We start from the raw sequence: 17,416 nt of genomic DNA, 5'->3' as shown, positions 1-17,416 counted from the left end.
TAATGTTGCTGATGCGACTGATGTTGCTGATACTACTAATGCTGTAGATACTACTAGTGTTGCTGATACTACTAGTGCTGCTGATACTACTAGTATGCTGATACTACTAGTGCTGCTGATACTACTAGTGTTGGTGATACTACTAGTGCTGCTGATACTACTAATGTTGCTGATACTACTAATGCTGCTGATACTATCAGTGTTGCTGATACTACTAATTTTGCTGATACTACTAGTGTTGCTGATACTAGTGTTGCTGATACTACTAATGTTGCTGATACTACTAGTGCTGCTGATACTACTAATGCTGCTGATACTACTAATGCTGCTGATACTACTATTGCTGCTGAGACTACTAGTGTTGCTGATACTAATAGTGTTGCTGATACTACTAGTGCTGCTGATACTACTAATGTTGGTGATACTACTAGTGCTGCTGATACTACTAATGTTGTTGATACTACTAATGTTGCTGATACTACTAATGGTGCTGATACTACTAGTGCTGCTGATACTTCTAATGTTGCTGATACTACTAGTGCTGCTGATACTACTAATGCTGCTGATACTACTAGTGTTGCTGATACTACTAATGCTGCTGATGCTACTAATGTTGCTGATACTACTAATGCTGCTGATACTACTAGTGCTGCTGATACTACTCGTGTTGCTGATACTACTAATGTTGCTGATACTACTGTTGCTGATACTACTAATGTTGCTGATACTACTAGTATTGCTGATACTACTAGTGTTGCTGATACTACTAGTGCTGCTGATACTACTGCTGCTGATACTACTAATATTGCTCATACTACTAGTGCTGCTGATACTACTCATGTTGCTGATACTACTATTGTTTGCTGTTACTACTAATGCTGCTGATACTACTAATGTTGCTTATGCTACTAGTGCTGCTGATACTACTAATGCTGCTGATGCTACTAATGTTGCTGATACTACTAGTGCTGCTGATACTACTAATGCTGCTGATACTACTAGTGTCGCTGATACTACTAATGGTGCTGATACTACTAGTGCTGCTGATACTTCTAATGTTGCTGATACTACTAGTGCTGCTGATACTACTAATGCTGCTGATGCTACTAATGTTGCTGATACTACTAGTGCTGCTGATACTACTAATGCTGCTGATACTAGTAATGTTGCTGATACTATATGTGCTGCTGATACTACTAATGTTGCTGATACTACTAGTGCTGCTGATACTACTAATGTTGCTGATACTACTAGTGCTGCTGATACTACTAGTGTTGCTGATACTACTAATGGTGCTGATACTACTAGTGCTGCTGATACTTCTAATGTTGCTGATACTACTAGTGCTGCTGATACTACTAATGCTGCTGATGCTACTAATGTTGCTGATACTACTAGTGCTGCTGATACTACTAATGCTGCTGATACTAGTATTGTTGCTGATACTATATGTGCTGCTGATACTACTAATGTTGCTGATACTACTAGTGCTGCTGATACTACTAATGTTGCTGATACTACTAGTGCTGCTGATACTACTAGTGTTGCTGATACTACTAATGCTGCTGATACTACTAATGCTGCTGATTCTATTAATGTTGCTGATACTGCTAATTATCGTGCTGCTGCTGCTGATTTGGCGTCTGCCTCACGCGGTTTAATTGGCGTGAAGATTCATCGACTCGGGATGGGATTCGGTGCCACAATCCCGAGTCAAGTTTAAAGTTTCATGTATTTGGTGTGGAGCCCTGTGATCCATGCGGCTCTTGAGTCGGCTGCAACTGCAACAAACAAAACATGAACAGAGCAACATCTTGAAGCGACGTCGCGCAACAGAAACATCCTGGGATAAACCAGCAAATCTTCCAGAGTCGTGCGTTAGCTGTCGAGTGTGCAGGCGGTACAACTGCTCCGGGTCTCTTCTGTTCTTGAGTCGATTTGCTCCGTTACACGGATGATGCCGCACCTCCGGTTGGCACGGTTGGTCAGGTACGGTGCGAAAGAAGTTCAACATACGGTACACGCCTGCATGCAGCGTGGTCCTTACGGAATATTGCACGACTAACCATTTTATTTCCTTATAATTTAACGGTCGTAAACGAAAGACGGGTGAATTAAAAACTACTCAAAAGTGCATTCACAATGTGGGAGCAAGAGACGCCAGAAAGAAGTAGGTCCCGCTGCAAGTAAAGCCCCCCACCCCTCCACCCCGCGTGTGTGTGTGGGTTGTTGTTTTTGTTTAAGAGGGAACTAAAGAGGAGAAGGAGCGAAGGGAGAGTGAAACGGAAAGCCGCAGTAGATTGGAGCAGGCGGCTGTGCTCCGGCATTTCATTCCGTGACACGGGGTGGCCATGCCAACCGCGCCACGCCACGCCAGGCTGTTCACACGCGCGCCTTTGTATCGCTTCCGAAAGCTGTAAACGCGCGTCATTATTATTATTATTACCACCACGACCACCACCACCACCACCACGACCACCACCACCACCACCACGAGCGCCGTCGCGCCAGAGCCGCGGGTCCCGGCAACGCGGCGGGAGCGGTCGCCCCGCGTCGCCCCCTTGGCGATCCGCCCATTGTCTTTGTCAGTGGTGGTGGTGGTAGAGTCGGAAGGACAAAGAAAATCACGATTTGAAATAACTGGCAGCCCATGTATAATCCACTGTCGGATGTATTCCCCCACCACCCCACCACCTACCCCATCCCCGGCATCGTACCGTGTCGGACTAAGGCAGTTGTTTGACCATACCTCGCCACGCTGGTCACTGCGAGTTGGTTGAAAGGGGGATGGGCAACGCCGGTTACGAAGAAAATGAAGATGCCACCACTTCGCCACTGACGTTGGCCGTGGTGGGGGATCGAACTCAGGTAGGGCGATGGGAGGGGTCGGTACCGCGGTGTGGTCACTAACGCACCACCGCTCCACCCTATCATCATCATCCTGACCACCAGCATCAAGCAAGCAATCATAACGCGCTGTCTATCCATTGACGGATGAAGCTCTGTGCACGATATGATCATCACCAGCCATGCACTATTCACTGCTCGATGAAGGCCTGTCCACACCATCATCATCAGCACCATTACCAGACATGCACTATCTACTGCTGGATTATGGTCTCCACACATCATCATCATGAGCCATGGTTTATACAGAACGGTAACCAACATATATCTGGCGAAGATTGAACATTTTGTCATTAACGCGTGAACGGAGTCCACCTAAGTTTTTCGGCTCCTTGAATAATTCATTCCATCTTCTCAATTCCACAGAGAGGCGCGCGCGCGCACACAGAAATATAGAGAGGAGAGAGAGCAGATAGAGGATAGCGAGAGGGGAGAGAGATGAGAGAGAGAAGAGATATAGAGGAGAAAGGAGAGAGAGAAGAGAGGAGAGAGCGACGTGGAATCGAGGACACACGCGGGAGGTGTCGCGACGTCCAGAGACGTCAGCGAGCCGGGCGCCCTGCGGCGACACGTGGTTGAGTGCCGAGGGGCCCGCAGATCCAAGGGAACGGAGCGCGTCCGAGGAGATGGAGCGATTTCGTTAGCTCGAGAGCACACGTACTAGATCGTTAGAGATGCTGGAGCCTTATGGTGAGGTTAGGAGTGGGGGGAGGGCTTCATCCAGCAGTGTGTTGACCATGGCTACTGCTGCTGATGATGATGATGCTGATGATGCTGGCTACACGAATTATATGTTCGACTGCGCTCAATGCAATCCCGCGCCTGTGATCATCATCAGTGTTTATTCATGAAACACACACACACACAGTCGCAATCATACACACAGACACATGTGTAATCACAGACACGTGTGTAATCACACACGCCGACACATGTGTAATCACACACACAGACACATGTGTAATCACAGACACATGTGTGATCACACACACAGACACATGTGTAATCACAGACACATGTGTAATCACAACACGTGTAATCACAATACGTGTAATCACACACACATACGTATAATCACACACACACACGTGCGATCACGGGCAGACACGTGTAATCACAGACACATGTGTAATCACAACACGTGTAATCATAACACGTGTAATCACAACACGTGTAATCACAACACGTGTAATCACAACACGTGTAATCACACACACACACACACGTGCGTGCGATCACGGGCAGAGTGTGACCTTGACACCACCGGCGGCTACAATGGACGACCGCCTCCGTGTGGCTCGCCGTGCCACCTGCGACTCGAGCGACGACCTTGACACGTCGCATCAAATACTGCACTCGTTTTAGACTGAGTCGACCTAGGGGAGGTTCAGATAATCGTCACTGGTATTGTTGGCCGTGAGCGAGAATCGAACTCGGGTCGCCGGGTTTGTAGAGCAACGCGCTAACCGCTGCGCCACCGCTCTCCACAAAATATAAAGATCCCCCGTATAACATTCACAGACTGTAGGGGCAAGTGCTGTTAGCGAGCACCTATGAAGGCCGGCACAGTACACGAGGGGGTGGGTGGCCAGCACCACGCCCGACCGCCTTTGTCTCCCCAGTGGCGATGCTTACACACCGCACCAGGTACTCATTTGAGGCTGAATCGACCTAGGGGAGGCCCAGGACCGGTTCAGATAATCGTCACTGATGTTGGCCGTGAGCGGGAATCGAACCCGGATCGCCGGGTTCGTAGCGCATTGCGATAACCCCCCCCCCCCCACATGTATATACAGTACACACATACACCCATGCGCACATGTACACGCACAAACATGCGCACCCGCTGGTACACCTTCTGTGCACATTTCATGGGCAATAAAACCCCTTCCCTGATCCTGATCATCGCGCGATGTTAATGTCACTCCGAGTGTGCAGCAGCCCCTTCTTGCTCTTGCCACGAGTAGTCACGAAGGTTCTTCATTAGCCATTCCGCGCACGCATTAATTATTTGTGCGAATTAAGACTCCAAATCCCCCACCCCGCGCCCCCCACCCCACAGCCTCCCCCATGCCCCTCCCCTACCCCCACACGTCGTCTTTCTGCGCCCCCCCCCCTCTCGCTCAGCGACCCCCAAAGAGATGACATCATGGGGGTGACGTCAACTCGGCTGCATCTAAAATTTAAATCACTCTCGAGTCTCTGACGGCGGGAGTGGAGTTGTGGGGGCAGGGGTGGAGAGGTCGCCGTAGCCAAAGGTGATGATGGTGTTGATGATGGTGATGATGATCGTGGTGATGATGATGGTGGTGGTGATGATGGTGGTGGTGATGATGATGATGATGATCGTGGTGATGATGGTGGTGGTGATGATGGTGATGACAGTTGTGATAATGATGATGATGGTGATGACGGTGGTAATGATGGTGCTGATGATGATGGTGGTGATGTTGGTGGTGATGGCGGTGGTGATTATGGTGGTGGAGGTTTTCGCTGTTGTGCTTTTGCTTGAAAAAGCCAGCAGCTATAAGGAGCTCAGCTTGACCATCACACCTCGAGTCGATGAGAGACATCGCGTAGAGCCGCGTTGGCTTCCCACGTTGTCGAACGAATGCATCGTGAGGTCGCACTCACGACACACACACAAAGTGCTTGCCACACATGAACCACACTAGCTTGCTGATCTCGTCAAGAAGCATAAACCATCATCACGCGAACTCCGCTCATGCTCGCAGCAGCAGCAGCAGCAGCGGCTTTTGGCTCAGCCATCGAACAAAGGCGGTGGTCACCGCATCGCGCGGCGCTTTCAGATGCGCTTCTGCGGCCGTCTGGAACGCTCTTTCTTCCGGTATTAGGAAGATACTGGAGCTATGCAATTTTTTAATAATCTATATTGAAAACAAATTTCTTTAGAAATGCTTCGTGTGTTTAGTTTGTTGTCCTTCCCCCGCACCTCCGATTAGCGCGGTTGGCTACGTACGGTGCGAGAGAAGTTCAACACACGTACATACATACCGCTCGATCATCTACTACGTGTGGCTAATTATTATCGGACATATTGCATCTGTCATTGCAATCGATGTTCGTTACGTATCCGGGAAGGAGGCGTCGTCCTGCATCGGGATACCCCCACAAATTCCTAAACTTGTGCGCGCGCCTCTCACGTCGCTTTAGATAATTGACAAGCCTGGCGATTGACAAGATTGGTCATTCTCACAACTGTGCGTTCATCCGGATTGAGCATCTCCGGAGTGTGCCAACGCTACGTCGAACTTCTGTGCCAATAGAGCAACGCTTTTCTCGATGCGGAATTCCTCTTCCTCTCCCTCCCCTCCATCCCTTTCTCTCTCTCTCTCGCTGTGACCCCGTAAATACATAGAGACCTTTGAGTGAAGGCATCGCATCGGTTAATTAGTAATCTAATAAGAGAGGGGAGAGAAAGGAGGGGTGGTGGTGGGAGGGAGTAGATGGGAGCTGGAGGGGTGAGAGGGGAGACGAGAGAAAAAAGGGGGAGAGATGGGAGAGAGGGAGAGAGATGTTAACTAGAGTGATGAGAAAGGAGAGATCAGAGAGAGAGAGAGATGGAAGCTGGAGGGGCGATAAGGGAGAGATGAGAGGGAGAGAGACACGGGTTAGAGAGATGGGAGAGAGGGATAGAGATGTTAACTAGAGTAATGAGAAAGGAGAGATCAGAGAGAGAGAGAGAGATGGAAGCTGCAGGGGCGATAAGGGTGAGATGAGAGGGAGAGAGAGCGGGTTAGAGAGAGGGAGAGAGGGGAATAGGTGGGAGCTGGAGGGTTGAGAAGAGAGAGATGACAGGGAGAGAGAGACGCGGGTAAGAGGGATGGGAGAGAGGGAGAGAGATGTTAACTAGAGTGATGAGAAGAGAGAGATGACAGGGAGAGAGAGGTGGGGGGAGAGCGGGTTCAAAAGAGGGAGTGTGGGGAGAGATGGGAGCTGGATCCGTGAGAATGGAGAGAGAGGGGGGGGGGCAGAGAATGGAGAAAGATGGGAGCTGGATCCGTGAGAATGGAGAGAGAGAGAGGGGGGGGGGGCAGAGAATGGAGAGAGATGGGAGCTCGAGGGCTGAGAATGGGGAGATGGGGTTAGAGAGAGGGTGAGAGAGAGACAGAGGATGGAGAGAGGCCCCCAGGCTCGCTGTGAATGTCTCCTTGTTAGTGGCGTTTCCTGTAAGCGAGGAGGAAGAAGACACGACACGGGGACTGTCACGGCAGAGCGAGCGCCAGCCGTGGGGACGAGGCCGCCCTGGGGTTAGGGGTTGACTCATGGTTATGACGAGAGTGAGGACTCGTGCAGCTCGTTAGGGGTTAGGGGTCAGGGTCAGCTGGACGGCTAGAACTCGTGCCTGGTTAATGAGTTGGCTTTGGTCAGGATTAGGGTCAGAGAGACGCGGCCACTATTTGGGGATATTTGGCACAAGACAGAGAGGAAAGTGGAAACAAATGACGAGATCTGCAGTGGACACCTACGGGGCTATCTGCCCATGGATCGTGGTGATGGTGATGATGAGAAGGCGCGTGTGTACACACACACACACAGTGCGCGTGTACATACACACAGCACGTGTGTACACGCACACAGCGCGTGTACACACACACAGCGCGTGTACATACACACAGCGCGCGTGTACATACACACAGTGCGTACATACATACACAGCGCGTGTACACACACACAGCACGCGTGAACACACACACACAGCGTATGTGCGCACATACAACGCGCGTGTACACACACACACAGCGCGCGTGTACACACACACACAGCGCATGTGTGCACATACAGCGCGCGTGTACACACACAGCACGCGTGTACACACACAGCGCGCGTGTACACACAAACACAGCGCGCGTGTACACACACACAGCGCGCGTGTACACACACACACAGCGCGCGTGTACACACACACAGCGCGCGTGTACACACACACAGCGCGCGTGTACACACACACACAGCGCGCGTGTACACACACACACAGCGCGCGTGTACACACACACACAAAGCGCGCGTGTACACACACACAGCGCGCGTGTACACACACACAGCGCGCGTGTACACACACACAGCGCGCGTGTACACACACACAGCGCGCGTGTACACACACACAGCGCGCGTGTACACAATGCTCGTGTCACGCTGCGTCTTTGCAGCAGCAGCAGCAGCTGCGTGCCGTAAAACAAATCGCCGGTTGTGGCCAAGCAGTCAAAGGAAAAAAAAACCTCGCCTCGGATGAGACATCTATATTTAATCGTCAAAACAGCCCCGACGCGTCCCGCTCTGAATTATATCGATCTTATTTTATTTATGTGCGGACTAATGGTGCGGTGTGGTAGAGGCGAGAGAGAGAAGGGTGGGGAGGGGGGGGTTATGGAGTGCCGGGCGCGCGTGGAGAGAAGAGGCTGCGGCTGCTGCTGGTTTATAAATCATCCAGCCTCCTCGTTCCACTGGGACCGGCGCCAATCGACAGTAAAACAAAGCTGGACAAAGGCCTCTACTTGCCCATTCTAACACAGAGAGAGCCCGGGGGGGGGGGGGGGGGATAGCCCTTGCCTCGAGACATCGGTCAGGTCACCAGCATTGGTTCGAGCGAGCCTGCTGCTGATGATGATGATGAGACATTGAATGCCGAAACCGATCCACAGTTTTGCTTGGGATTGAAGCGATGCTGCTGATGAGATTCACTCTCAGAGAGGCCGTGCCGCTGACGGGATGTGTAAGGCAACACCAAACCTACGCTCATTAGTTTTTTTTGTGCGGATACACATAGATGACGATTGTGACAAATGTATCGATACAATTCTCAATATCGAATCTCTCATTTCGTTCCAGACACCACGGTCCACGCATCCGTGAGACACCCCAGGAACAACCGTCCAAGAAAACCAACAAACGACAATGCCTCCCCTCCTGCCCACGCCTCTCTGCACCACCACCGCCATCGCCAATTCCGGCAGCGACGATCTCCTGTGGGTGGCCTCGCCTCCCTGGTGCAACTCGTCGGACCTCGCGGAGCGCTCCCCGGTAGAGGGCCACTTCTCAGCGGGCACGGTCGCCTTCCTCGCCTTCCTGCACATCTTCGGCCTCGTCGCCTTCGTCGGCAACTGCCTGGTCATCTACCTGTTCGCCACGGCCGAGATCCGGCAGAAGAACATCTACTACTACTTCGTCATCAACCTGTCCGTGTCGGACATGCTCGTGGGCCTGGCGTTCCCCTTCGCGCTCGCCTCCATCTACGCGCCCGCCCTGCGCACCTACGCGCACTGCGCTCTCTCGCTCTGCGTGCTCGGCGTGCTCGTCATGGTCTCCCTCTCGCAGATGTTCGTCATCAGCCTGGACCAGTACGCCGCCGTGAGGTGCCCGCACGGCCACCGCCGCCTCGTCAACGCCTTCCGCGCCAAGGTGGCCATCGCACTTGTGTGGCTGTACTCGGCCGCCGTCGGAGTGCTCCCGTTCGCCGTGTGGGCGCGAGACGACACCGCGGGGGCGCCCACCACGTGCCACGTGGGCGCCGTCTTCCCCGGCGACGCGACGCGGATGTACTTCGGGAGCACGTCCGTGGGATACACGCCGCTCTTCCTGCTCACCGGCTACTTCTGCCTGGCGCTACTCGCCTCCGTGTCGCGACGCACGGGGCAGATGCACGGCTCGGCGGGCAGCCGCTGGAACCGCGCTCGGCAGCAGCAGCAGCAGCAAAGTCATCATCAGCAGGAGAAGCAGCAGCAGCAGCAGCAGCTCGCGTCGGCACTCACGCCGGGGGCAGGGTCCAGGCCGGCCGGCCTCTGCCGGGGGGGCAGCGCGAAGAGAAAGGGCAGCGGCGTGTCCGTGACGTCCGAGACGAGCAAGAGGGCGGCGCGTCCCGAGCGAGAGCACTCCAGCTCCTCCACCTTCGAGATGTCCTCGGCGGACACGGAGCGCACGGCTCAGAGCAGCGAGGACGCGGCGGCGGCGGCGGCGGCGGCGGCGGCGGCGAGCGGAGCCGCCTCGGCGAGCGACGCGAGGGCCGACGAGGAGGTGAAGGCGGACGCGCTGAAGCCGGGCGGCGGCGGCGGCGGCCTCAGCGGCGGCGGCGCCAGCGGTTGCGGCCGTAGGGGCACGTCGGGTCGCGGGCGCACGTACCGCAGGGCGGCCGTGACGCTGAGCATCGTGGCCGCCTTCTTCCTCGTGTGCCTCACGCCGTCCCTGCTGCTCGCGCTGTACAACTCGGCGCGGGACGCGACCCGCTTCTCGGCGGGACGCATGGTCGCCTCGGTGCTGGTGTGCGTGAACTCGGCGGTGAACCCGCTCATCTACGCGCTGCGCATGAACAAGCTTCGCGAGCGTCTCTACGCGTGCTGCTTGCGCCGCGGGCAGCGTTCGCGTCGAGGCCTCGACAGCGTGGAGGACGAGAGGAGTCCATCCTCGTAGACGCGCGCGGGGCCGAACTTCTTTCGCGCCGTACGTCAGGCGACCGTTGATGGTCGGAGGCTCGCGCGCGCGCGCGGGGGTGGGGTGGGGGGGGGGGAGGGGCAAGGACCACAAACTGAAGACAAAAAGATGAGTTGTTCAAATGTAGATGATGTTTCAAAGTGACATAGCTCCTCGGTGGCTTCCTAATATGGGGGAAGGAAGAGCGTGGCGGACCGCCGCAGAGGCGCGTCTGAGCGTCTGAGCGTCTGAAAGCGCCACGCGACGCGGTGACCGCCGTCTTCGTTCGATGTCTGAGCCAGAAGCCGCCGCCGCTGCTGCCAGGATGGGCGCAGCTCACGTGATGATGGTTTTTGCTCCATTTCGACAACAACAACAGCAGCAGCAGCAGCAGCAGCGTCTTTTTCATCGGTGGCGTCCGGGCTATGCCTTCTTTGCGCGTATTGTTAGCCGATAACCACGCTCGCATCCATCCTACGGGGGTTTGAGACACGCACACAACTTTGTCGGAGGGCGTCTCCACAATGCGAGCCACGGCCACGTGGATGTGGAAAAGCCACGAGGAGGAGGAGGAGGAGGAGGACCATCCCGCGGCGGTGTTCACTGCGCAAATCGCGGACCGTTCTCCCGCATTCAATCGGAGGTCACGCTGTCAAGGAACCATCCCGCTCATCATCATCACCACCACCACCATCACGTTCCGTGGGGCCAGATAGCCCCGTAGGTGTCCACTGCACATTTCGTCAATTGTTGTTGACACTTTCCTCTCTGTCTCGTAGTGCCAATATGCTCCATAAGTGGCCACAAGTTTTGTTGTTGTTTGGCCCCAATCTGTTTACATGGTCGTCATCAAGCCAGGCCCTCTTAGGTCTCCCTCTCTCTCCGGTTCCTTCCATTTTTTCAAACAACAACAACACCACCACGACACTTTTAAGCGCCCCGCGTAGATTTTTGTAATTTCCTAGGACCCACGTTTTTTTTTTCTTCTCTTGGGGGCTCTTCCCAATTGCGCAATCGGCTCCTTGCATTGCAAGATACGAAGACAATGCCATGGATAGTTCTCGGAGCGAGTGGAGACTCATCACCCGCCCCCTCCGGGACTACCTTTTTTTTTCATGAAACACACACACACACACAGCGAGGTGGCGTGATGGGGAACACGACCCAGCGCCTCCTGACACCGGTCGCGTTCACCGCGCAGGAGATCAAAACCACCCGCACAGTGCTTCGGCGCTCACAGCTGGACTCGCGGCCTCAATGAAGAGAAAATCAAGTCGGTCACCCCTCGGGTTTCACCTGCGCGCAACCATTAGCGACCCGCCTCGCGACGCAATCGCCCATCAATGTTTTGAGACCCGCAGAGAAGGCGAGACGATGACAAATTGTGGGGAGGTGGTGGGTGGGGGGGGGGGAGAGTCCCATCAGAGGCGGTGATCAACACTCCGTGTTTACATCGTACCGCGTTCGACTTGTCCCGCCCCATCCGCGAGCGTGCACATTGTGGCGCGTGCGCGTTGTGACGCGTGCGCATTGTGACGCGTGCGCATTGTGACGCAACCGCATGACGTGAGGAGCGGAGAGATGGTGGTGGGGGGAAAGGGATGCCCCCGATTGTACCGTGACCTCACGTAGGAAGTCCCGGTGAGTGAGGGTAACCCCCCCCCGCCACTCCCCTCCCTCCACCCACCTCCCCCACCGCAAACAGCCCCGCCCCCGCGCCCTGGTATAACAGAGGCACGAATCGCGAGCGATGATTCTGTTTTGACAGCTCGTCACCTCACTCGACTCCTCCTCTGCGTTTAAAGGATTTGGCGCATCGGGATGATTGAGTCTCGCCTCTGCGTTCGCAAAAAAAAAAAACCCCGCAAACGTAAAGAAAATCGCAGGAGAAAAGGCGCGGTTGATGGTGCTCGCAGTCGTTCATCACGATCGTGGTTATTGTTACCGTGAGATCAGTCTCGACACGAAGTGGAGGAGGGGGGGGGGTCCCTGTAGAGGCGAAGGGAAAAGAAGCCCTGGAGTCAGACGTACAGAGAAACACACACGGAGAAAGAGACACGGAGAGAGACACGGACAGAGAGCGACAGAGAGAGAGAAAAAGAGAGAGACACGCCGAGAGAGAGAGACACACACACGGAGAAAGAGAGAGAGACACGGAGAGAGACACGGAGAGAGACAAGGACAGAGAGCGACAGAGAGAGAGAAAAAGAGAGAGACACGCCGAGAGAGAGACACACACACACGGAGAAAGAGAGAGAGACACGGAGAGAGGGACATGCAGAGACTTTTTGATTTTTAAACAACTTTTATTGCCGCCAGTAGCAAAAGCACTGGAGGCGATTTCGATATGAAACACACAAAGTCACCAGCAAACAAATGAACATAAACGTTACAAATCCACGCGCTGTGGCGCTAAAAAGACATGCAGAGAGAGATAGACGCAGAAATAGAGAGACGGAATGAGAGACAGAGAGACACCCAGAGGGAGACACCGATAGAGAGAAACACGGGGAGAGAGAGACACACACACAGGCGGGCAGAATCCCACAATCTCATTCGAACAGTGCTTCAAACTATGCACCGAACATTTTGTATCCACGAGTCACAATAAACACAAATTAAACAAATCACCATCCCGATAGATGATGATTACACATGGTGCCAGCGAGCACCTATTAGTGCCACGAAAGACAAAGATCCCCCGTATAGCCTTAAAGTACTATTGGAGCAAGTGCTGTTAGCGAGCACCTATGAAGGCCGGATCGGCACAAGAGGGGGTTCCAGGCCAACACCACGCCCGGCCGCCTTTGTCTCGCCAGTGGCGATGTTTACACACCGCACCAGGTACTCATTTGAAGCTGAGTCAACCCAAGGGAGGGCTCATGACCGATTGGAATAATCACCACTGCCTTTGGTGGTGAGGGCCAATTTCACTCGGGTGGCCGGGTTCGAAGGGCAGCGCGTACAACAACAAGCGCCATTCGCTACAAAGTGGCGGTGATGTCACCACGGCGCTTGTGCCAGGCTAGGTGCACGTTGAGGCCTAGCGCGTACACAAACAACACAGACACGCAGTGCCATAAGTCACGCAAACAAACAAAAACGTCTTAGAGAAGCTTTTATTAAACCACAAACAATATATATTTTAAAAAAATGTGTGTTGTTTGTCAACCGCTGTTGATTTTCCCACGATGTATATGGCCAATGGGCAGGCGAGTGCGTGTCGGTTTTGATGTCCGCGTGGTAGTCTACGTCTCGTCGTGTCCGCGTGCAGCGCTTGTAGTCACCGTGCTCGCGAGTGATGGGGAAAACGACGATCACTTGGAAGCTCAAGGCACCCAAAGCCCTTGACACACGCAGAGCCAGGCCCGGTCGCCCTCTGGGCTCCGAGCCATCCAGCAGTGGACAGATAAAGGCTCGTTGCTGACATGGGCCCTGGATTTCCTCCATTCTAAATACTGATTTTCGTCTCCCCCCTCCTCTTTTCAGAACATAGATGGACTAGTCCTTCTAAATAAACTGCCAAATCTCTGCGCGTGGCGCTGACGGTTTTTTTAAATAAATAAATAAACACACCGCTTAAAATAAATATATTAATGCAAACCGACACACCAGATGACGACCGTTTGTGTTATGGTCGAAACGTCGTGAGAATTTTTATTGTTTTATATATACTTTATTATTTTATTGTTTCCCTTCAACGTGACTTTACCGAAAGAGCTAAGAATATGAATTACAGCAGTCACGAAAGCTTTAAATCAAAATTTTATTCTGATCTATAAAAAGCTAGACAACTTGTTTTGGTTTGACCAGGTAAGGCCCACTGAGCTATGTAGCTGTTTTTCAGGAAAGACCTGGCCCCAAAAGATAGCTCAACCAAGTTGCCTATCACCACGTGGAGATTTAAAGCAGTAGCCAGAGACTCTAAATGCGCGATGTGGATTAAAACAAAAACCGGAGGACCCGGAGAAAAAATCCACGCGATCACGGGAAAGAGAGAGACACGCAAACTCCAAACACACAGCAAGCGTCAAGGGTTGGGATCGAACCCACGACCTCCTGTATACCAGGCGAGGTAGTTAACATCTCCTAGTCACCGTGACCTGATACGTGGGTCCCAGTGCAGTTTCACCGCCTGCACGCTCAGTAACCTACACCACTCGCAATTACCTGAGAGCATTTTAACAAATCTGAAGTTGTTGCCAGCTCTAGGCGGGTGCATGGGGCAGCTCGTATCTGCTGTGTTACAGCAGTTATTCCAAATGACACAACCATTGTTGATTTCCCACAATGTGATATTTATTCTTATCGTCCCTGGAGTAATGAATGGAAGGGCCGACCCCCTGTTTAGGATTTGAACCCGCTCTAACAAAGATCCTCCATACAGCCTTAACAGACTGTTGGGGCAAGTTCTGTTAGCAAGCGCCTATGAAGGCCGGTACAGCACACGAGGGGGTGGGCGGCCAACACCACGCCCGGCCGCCTTTGTCTCCCCAGTGGCGATGTTTACATACCGCACCAGGTACTCATTTTAGGCTGAGTCGACCTAGGGGAGGCCCAGGACCGGTTCAAATAATCGTCACCGATGTTGTCCGTGAGCGAGAATCAAACCCGGGTCGCCGGGTTCGCAGTGTAACGCGCTAACCGCTAGCCTACTACCGCTTCCCCAAACACTCACTCACTCACTCACCCGTGCTCAGCTCACCCCTCGGGTATGCCCCGAGTTTAGGTCGCTTCTCGGTCACGGCTAATGTCGGTGGCGAGGGATATCGAACGGGCCCTGGGCATAGCCTCACCTTGACCCAGACCCCTCACTCACCGGCCTGGTGATGCACGGTCAAGGGATTCCTCGTGGCCGACACACGGGCGCGAGGGCAGGCCTTCATCCAGCAGTGGATTGATGAAGGCTCGTTAATGTGGTTCTTTTTTAAATATCTATAATGAGAGTGCCACGCTCCGTAAGTCTTAAACTGATCGCGGACATTGATTAAGCGATTAGCTCGTGGATGGTTGAACAAAAAAGCCCGCAGGTTGTCGATTCACGTGCAACTGTGGGTGCGGAGTGTCACGTGGAGTCCGCTCCCCGTTCCCCTTTTAACATTCATTCACCCAGAAGAGCCTCACGGAGCCTCGCGACGCTTTGCCCAGCAGAGCCCTCGCTAAGGTTCGCAGTGAGGGAGGTGGGGGCCGTGGGGGAGGGATATTCCCATGCATTTTCCAATTGAGTAAATTTAGTCATTTATGGGTCTTAATTTTTATTTTTACAACTTTGACAAATTTGGACCGCGTAAACGCCGGCTCGCGTGCAGGCCTGTTACATTTCTAATGATATCATGGGAATATATTAACGTCCACTGTAGAAGCAGACAAACGGACGCGCGTGTATATATTGTTACTGTTTTTACACCCGCAGTATTAATGTACTAGGGCGGCCGCTGGGAGCTGAACCGCGAATCTCTGCAACGAACCGCACCGGCACTGCCGCTCGGGACCCGTCACGGAAGCCAACGTTCGTAAGGGCTCACGTGTAACGTCATCGATGTATGGTGAACTTCTTTCGCGCCGTACGTAGCCAGCCGCGCCAATCGGAGGTGCGGGAGGAGGACAAAAAAAACTAAAAACACAAAACGCAGTTCTAAATAAATGAGTTTTTAACCTAGATGATTTAACAGTGCATCACAGCTCCGGTGGCTTCCTAACATCGGAGGGAAGAGCGTTCCAGACGGCCGCAGGATCGTATCTGAAAGTGCCGCGCGATGATGATCCGGTGGCCACCGCCTTTGTCCGATGGCCGAGCCAGAATCCGCCGCTGCTGTGAGGTCGACCGCAGTTGGCGTGATGATAGTTTCTGTTCCTTAACCAGATCAGCGAGGTAACGAGAAATAATGACGTAGGAATAAAAGGAAGTGTTTTTTTTTTAGGCACGTTTTGCAGTTTTAACTTATTGACACGTGGGGGACACGGTGAGTTTCGAAGGGATCGTGACGAGTGGGGTATTGATGTAATGACCTCCTAGCGCTTTGTATCATTGTAAACCCCCTCCGCGTTGTACATATCTAATTGTCTGTATGAACGTTAATAATTATTCATTAATATTGTTAAACAAAAATAAAGTCGTGGCGTAGCGTCGTGTGCATTGGGCAGTCTATAGAAGTGTTCTTAGTTGCAAGCTCCCACGGGCTACCAGCGGGCCCTGGTGACCTTCAGTGCGGCCCCCGATAATACACAAAATAAAGTGACAGCACCCCCCCATCATCATCATCGCCGTCCTCATCATCGTGCTGCTGTCAACCCCAACAATGTTTTTTTCGTGGCGGCCATCGCACCGACGACGTCTTATCGGCGAACGTGGCCCGCTCCTCTGAAGAGTAGTGAAGCACGCTGACTCTTCGAGAGCGACACACACACACATGCGCCATCGCGTAGCCTTACGAAGTAGGTGCTGTGGTAGATGCCGCCGCCGTCGGGGTCCACAACTCTCTTTGCTAAGAAACACCCAACATACGATCATTTGTATTCTTGCCTTAACTGAATGAGCCTGAGCCATACTTAACCGTGTGTACGAGGACATTGACGGAGCCGCCGTGCAGCCGCGCGCGTGTGTTAATGTGCGTTTGTTTTTCCGATCGAGCTTTGCCCGCATTCAATAAACCCTCGTTGCAAAAATAAGTGTGTTATTACCGCGTACTTATCTCACCGCGCTCTGCCCATTATAAGACTCTCTGGAAAGTGAGGCGCACCCAAACAAACGTGTGCCCTTTGCCAGTAAGGTTACGTCTATAAAATAATCATCACCTGAACTCGTGGGGAGCCGCAGTCGCACAATGTTCGCTCGCTCTCGTAGAGAGAGAGAGGACGACTCAGAGAGAGAGAGAGATGACGACTCAGAGAGAGAGAGGACGACTCAGAGAGAGAGGACGTCACACAGAGAGAGGACGACTCAGAGAGAGAGGACGACTCAGAGAGAGAGAGGACGACTCAAAGAGGGAGAGAGGACGACTTAGAAAGAGAGGACGACTCAGAGAGAGACAGGATGACCCAGAGAGAGAGAGGACGACTCAGAGAGAGATGACGACTCAGAGAA

The 17,416-nt window shown here is 53.1% G+C and overlaps 1 protein-coding gene across 2 annotated transcripts in view; it reads left to right on the top strand.

The window, feature by feature from the left end:
- Positions 1 to 17,001, top strand: part of LOC116937103 (uncharacterized) — a 56,185-nt gene extending 39,184 nt beyond the window's left edge. Inside the window, exons 1-2 of one of the 2 annotated variants that reach the window (XM_076065571.1) lie at positions 2,749 to 2,868; positions 8,758 to 17,001. In XM_076065571.1, coding sequence (XP_075921686.1) covers positions 8,824 to 10,332 — 1,509 coding nt within the window. In that variant the 5' untranslated portion in view covers positions 2,749 to 2,868; positions 8,758 to 8,823 and the 3' untranslated portion in view covers positions 10,333 to 17,001. Of the gene's footprint in view, positions 1 to 2,748; positions 2,869 to 8,757 lie in introns of those variants that run through there. The other variant, XM_076065570.1, reaches the window with a different exon arrangement.
- The last annotated feature ends 415 nt before the right edge of the window (positions 17,002 to 17,416 follow it).

Source organism: Petromyzon marinus, chromosome 8, assembly GCF_048934315.1.
Source record: "Petromyzon marinus isolate PM22_M1 ecotype Great Lakes invasive population chromosome 8, UKy_Petmar_22M1.pri1.0, whole genome shotgun sequence".
NCBI classification, from domain to species: Eukaryota; Metazoa; Chordata; class Hyperoartia; order Petromyzontiformes; family Petromyzontidae; genus Petromyzon; species Petromyzon marinus.
Note: the sequence above shows the minus strand (reverse complement) of the source record. Positions and strands in the feature narration are given on the sequence as shown.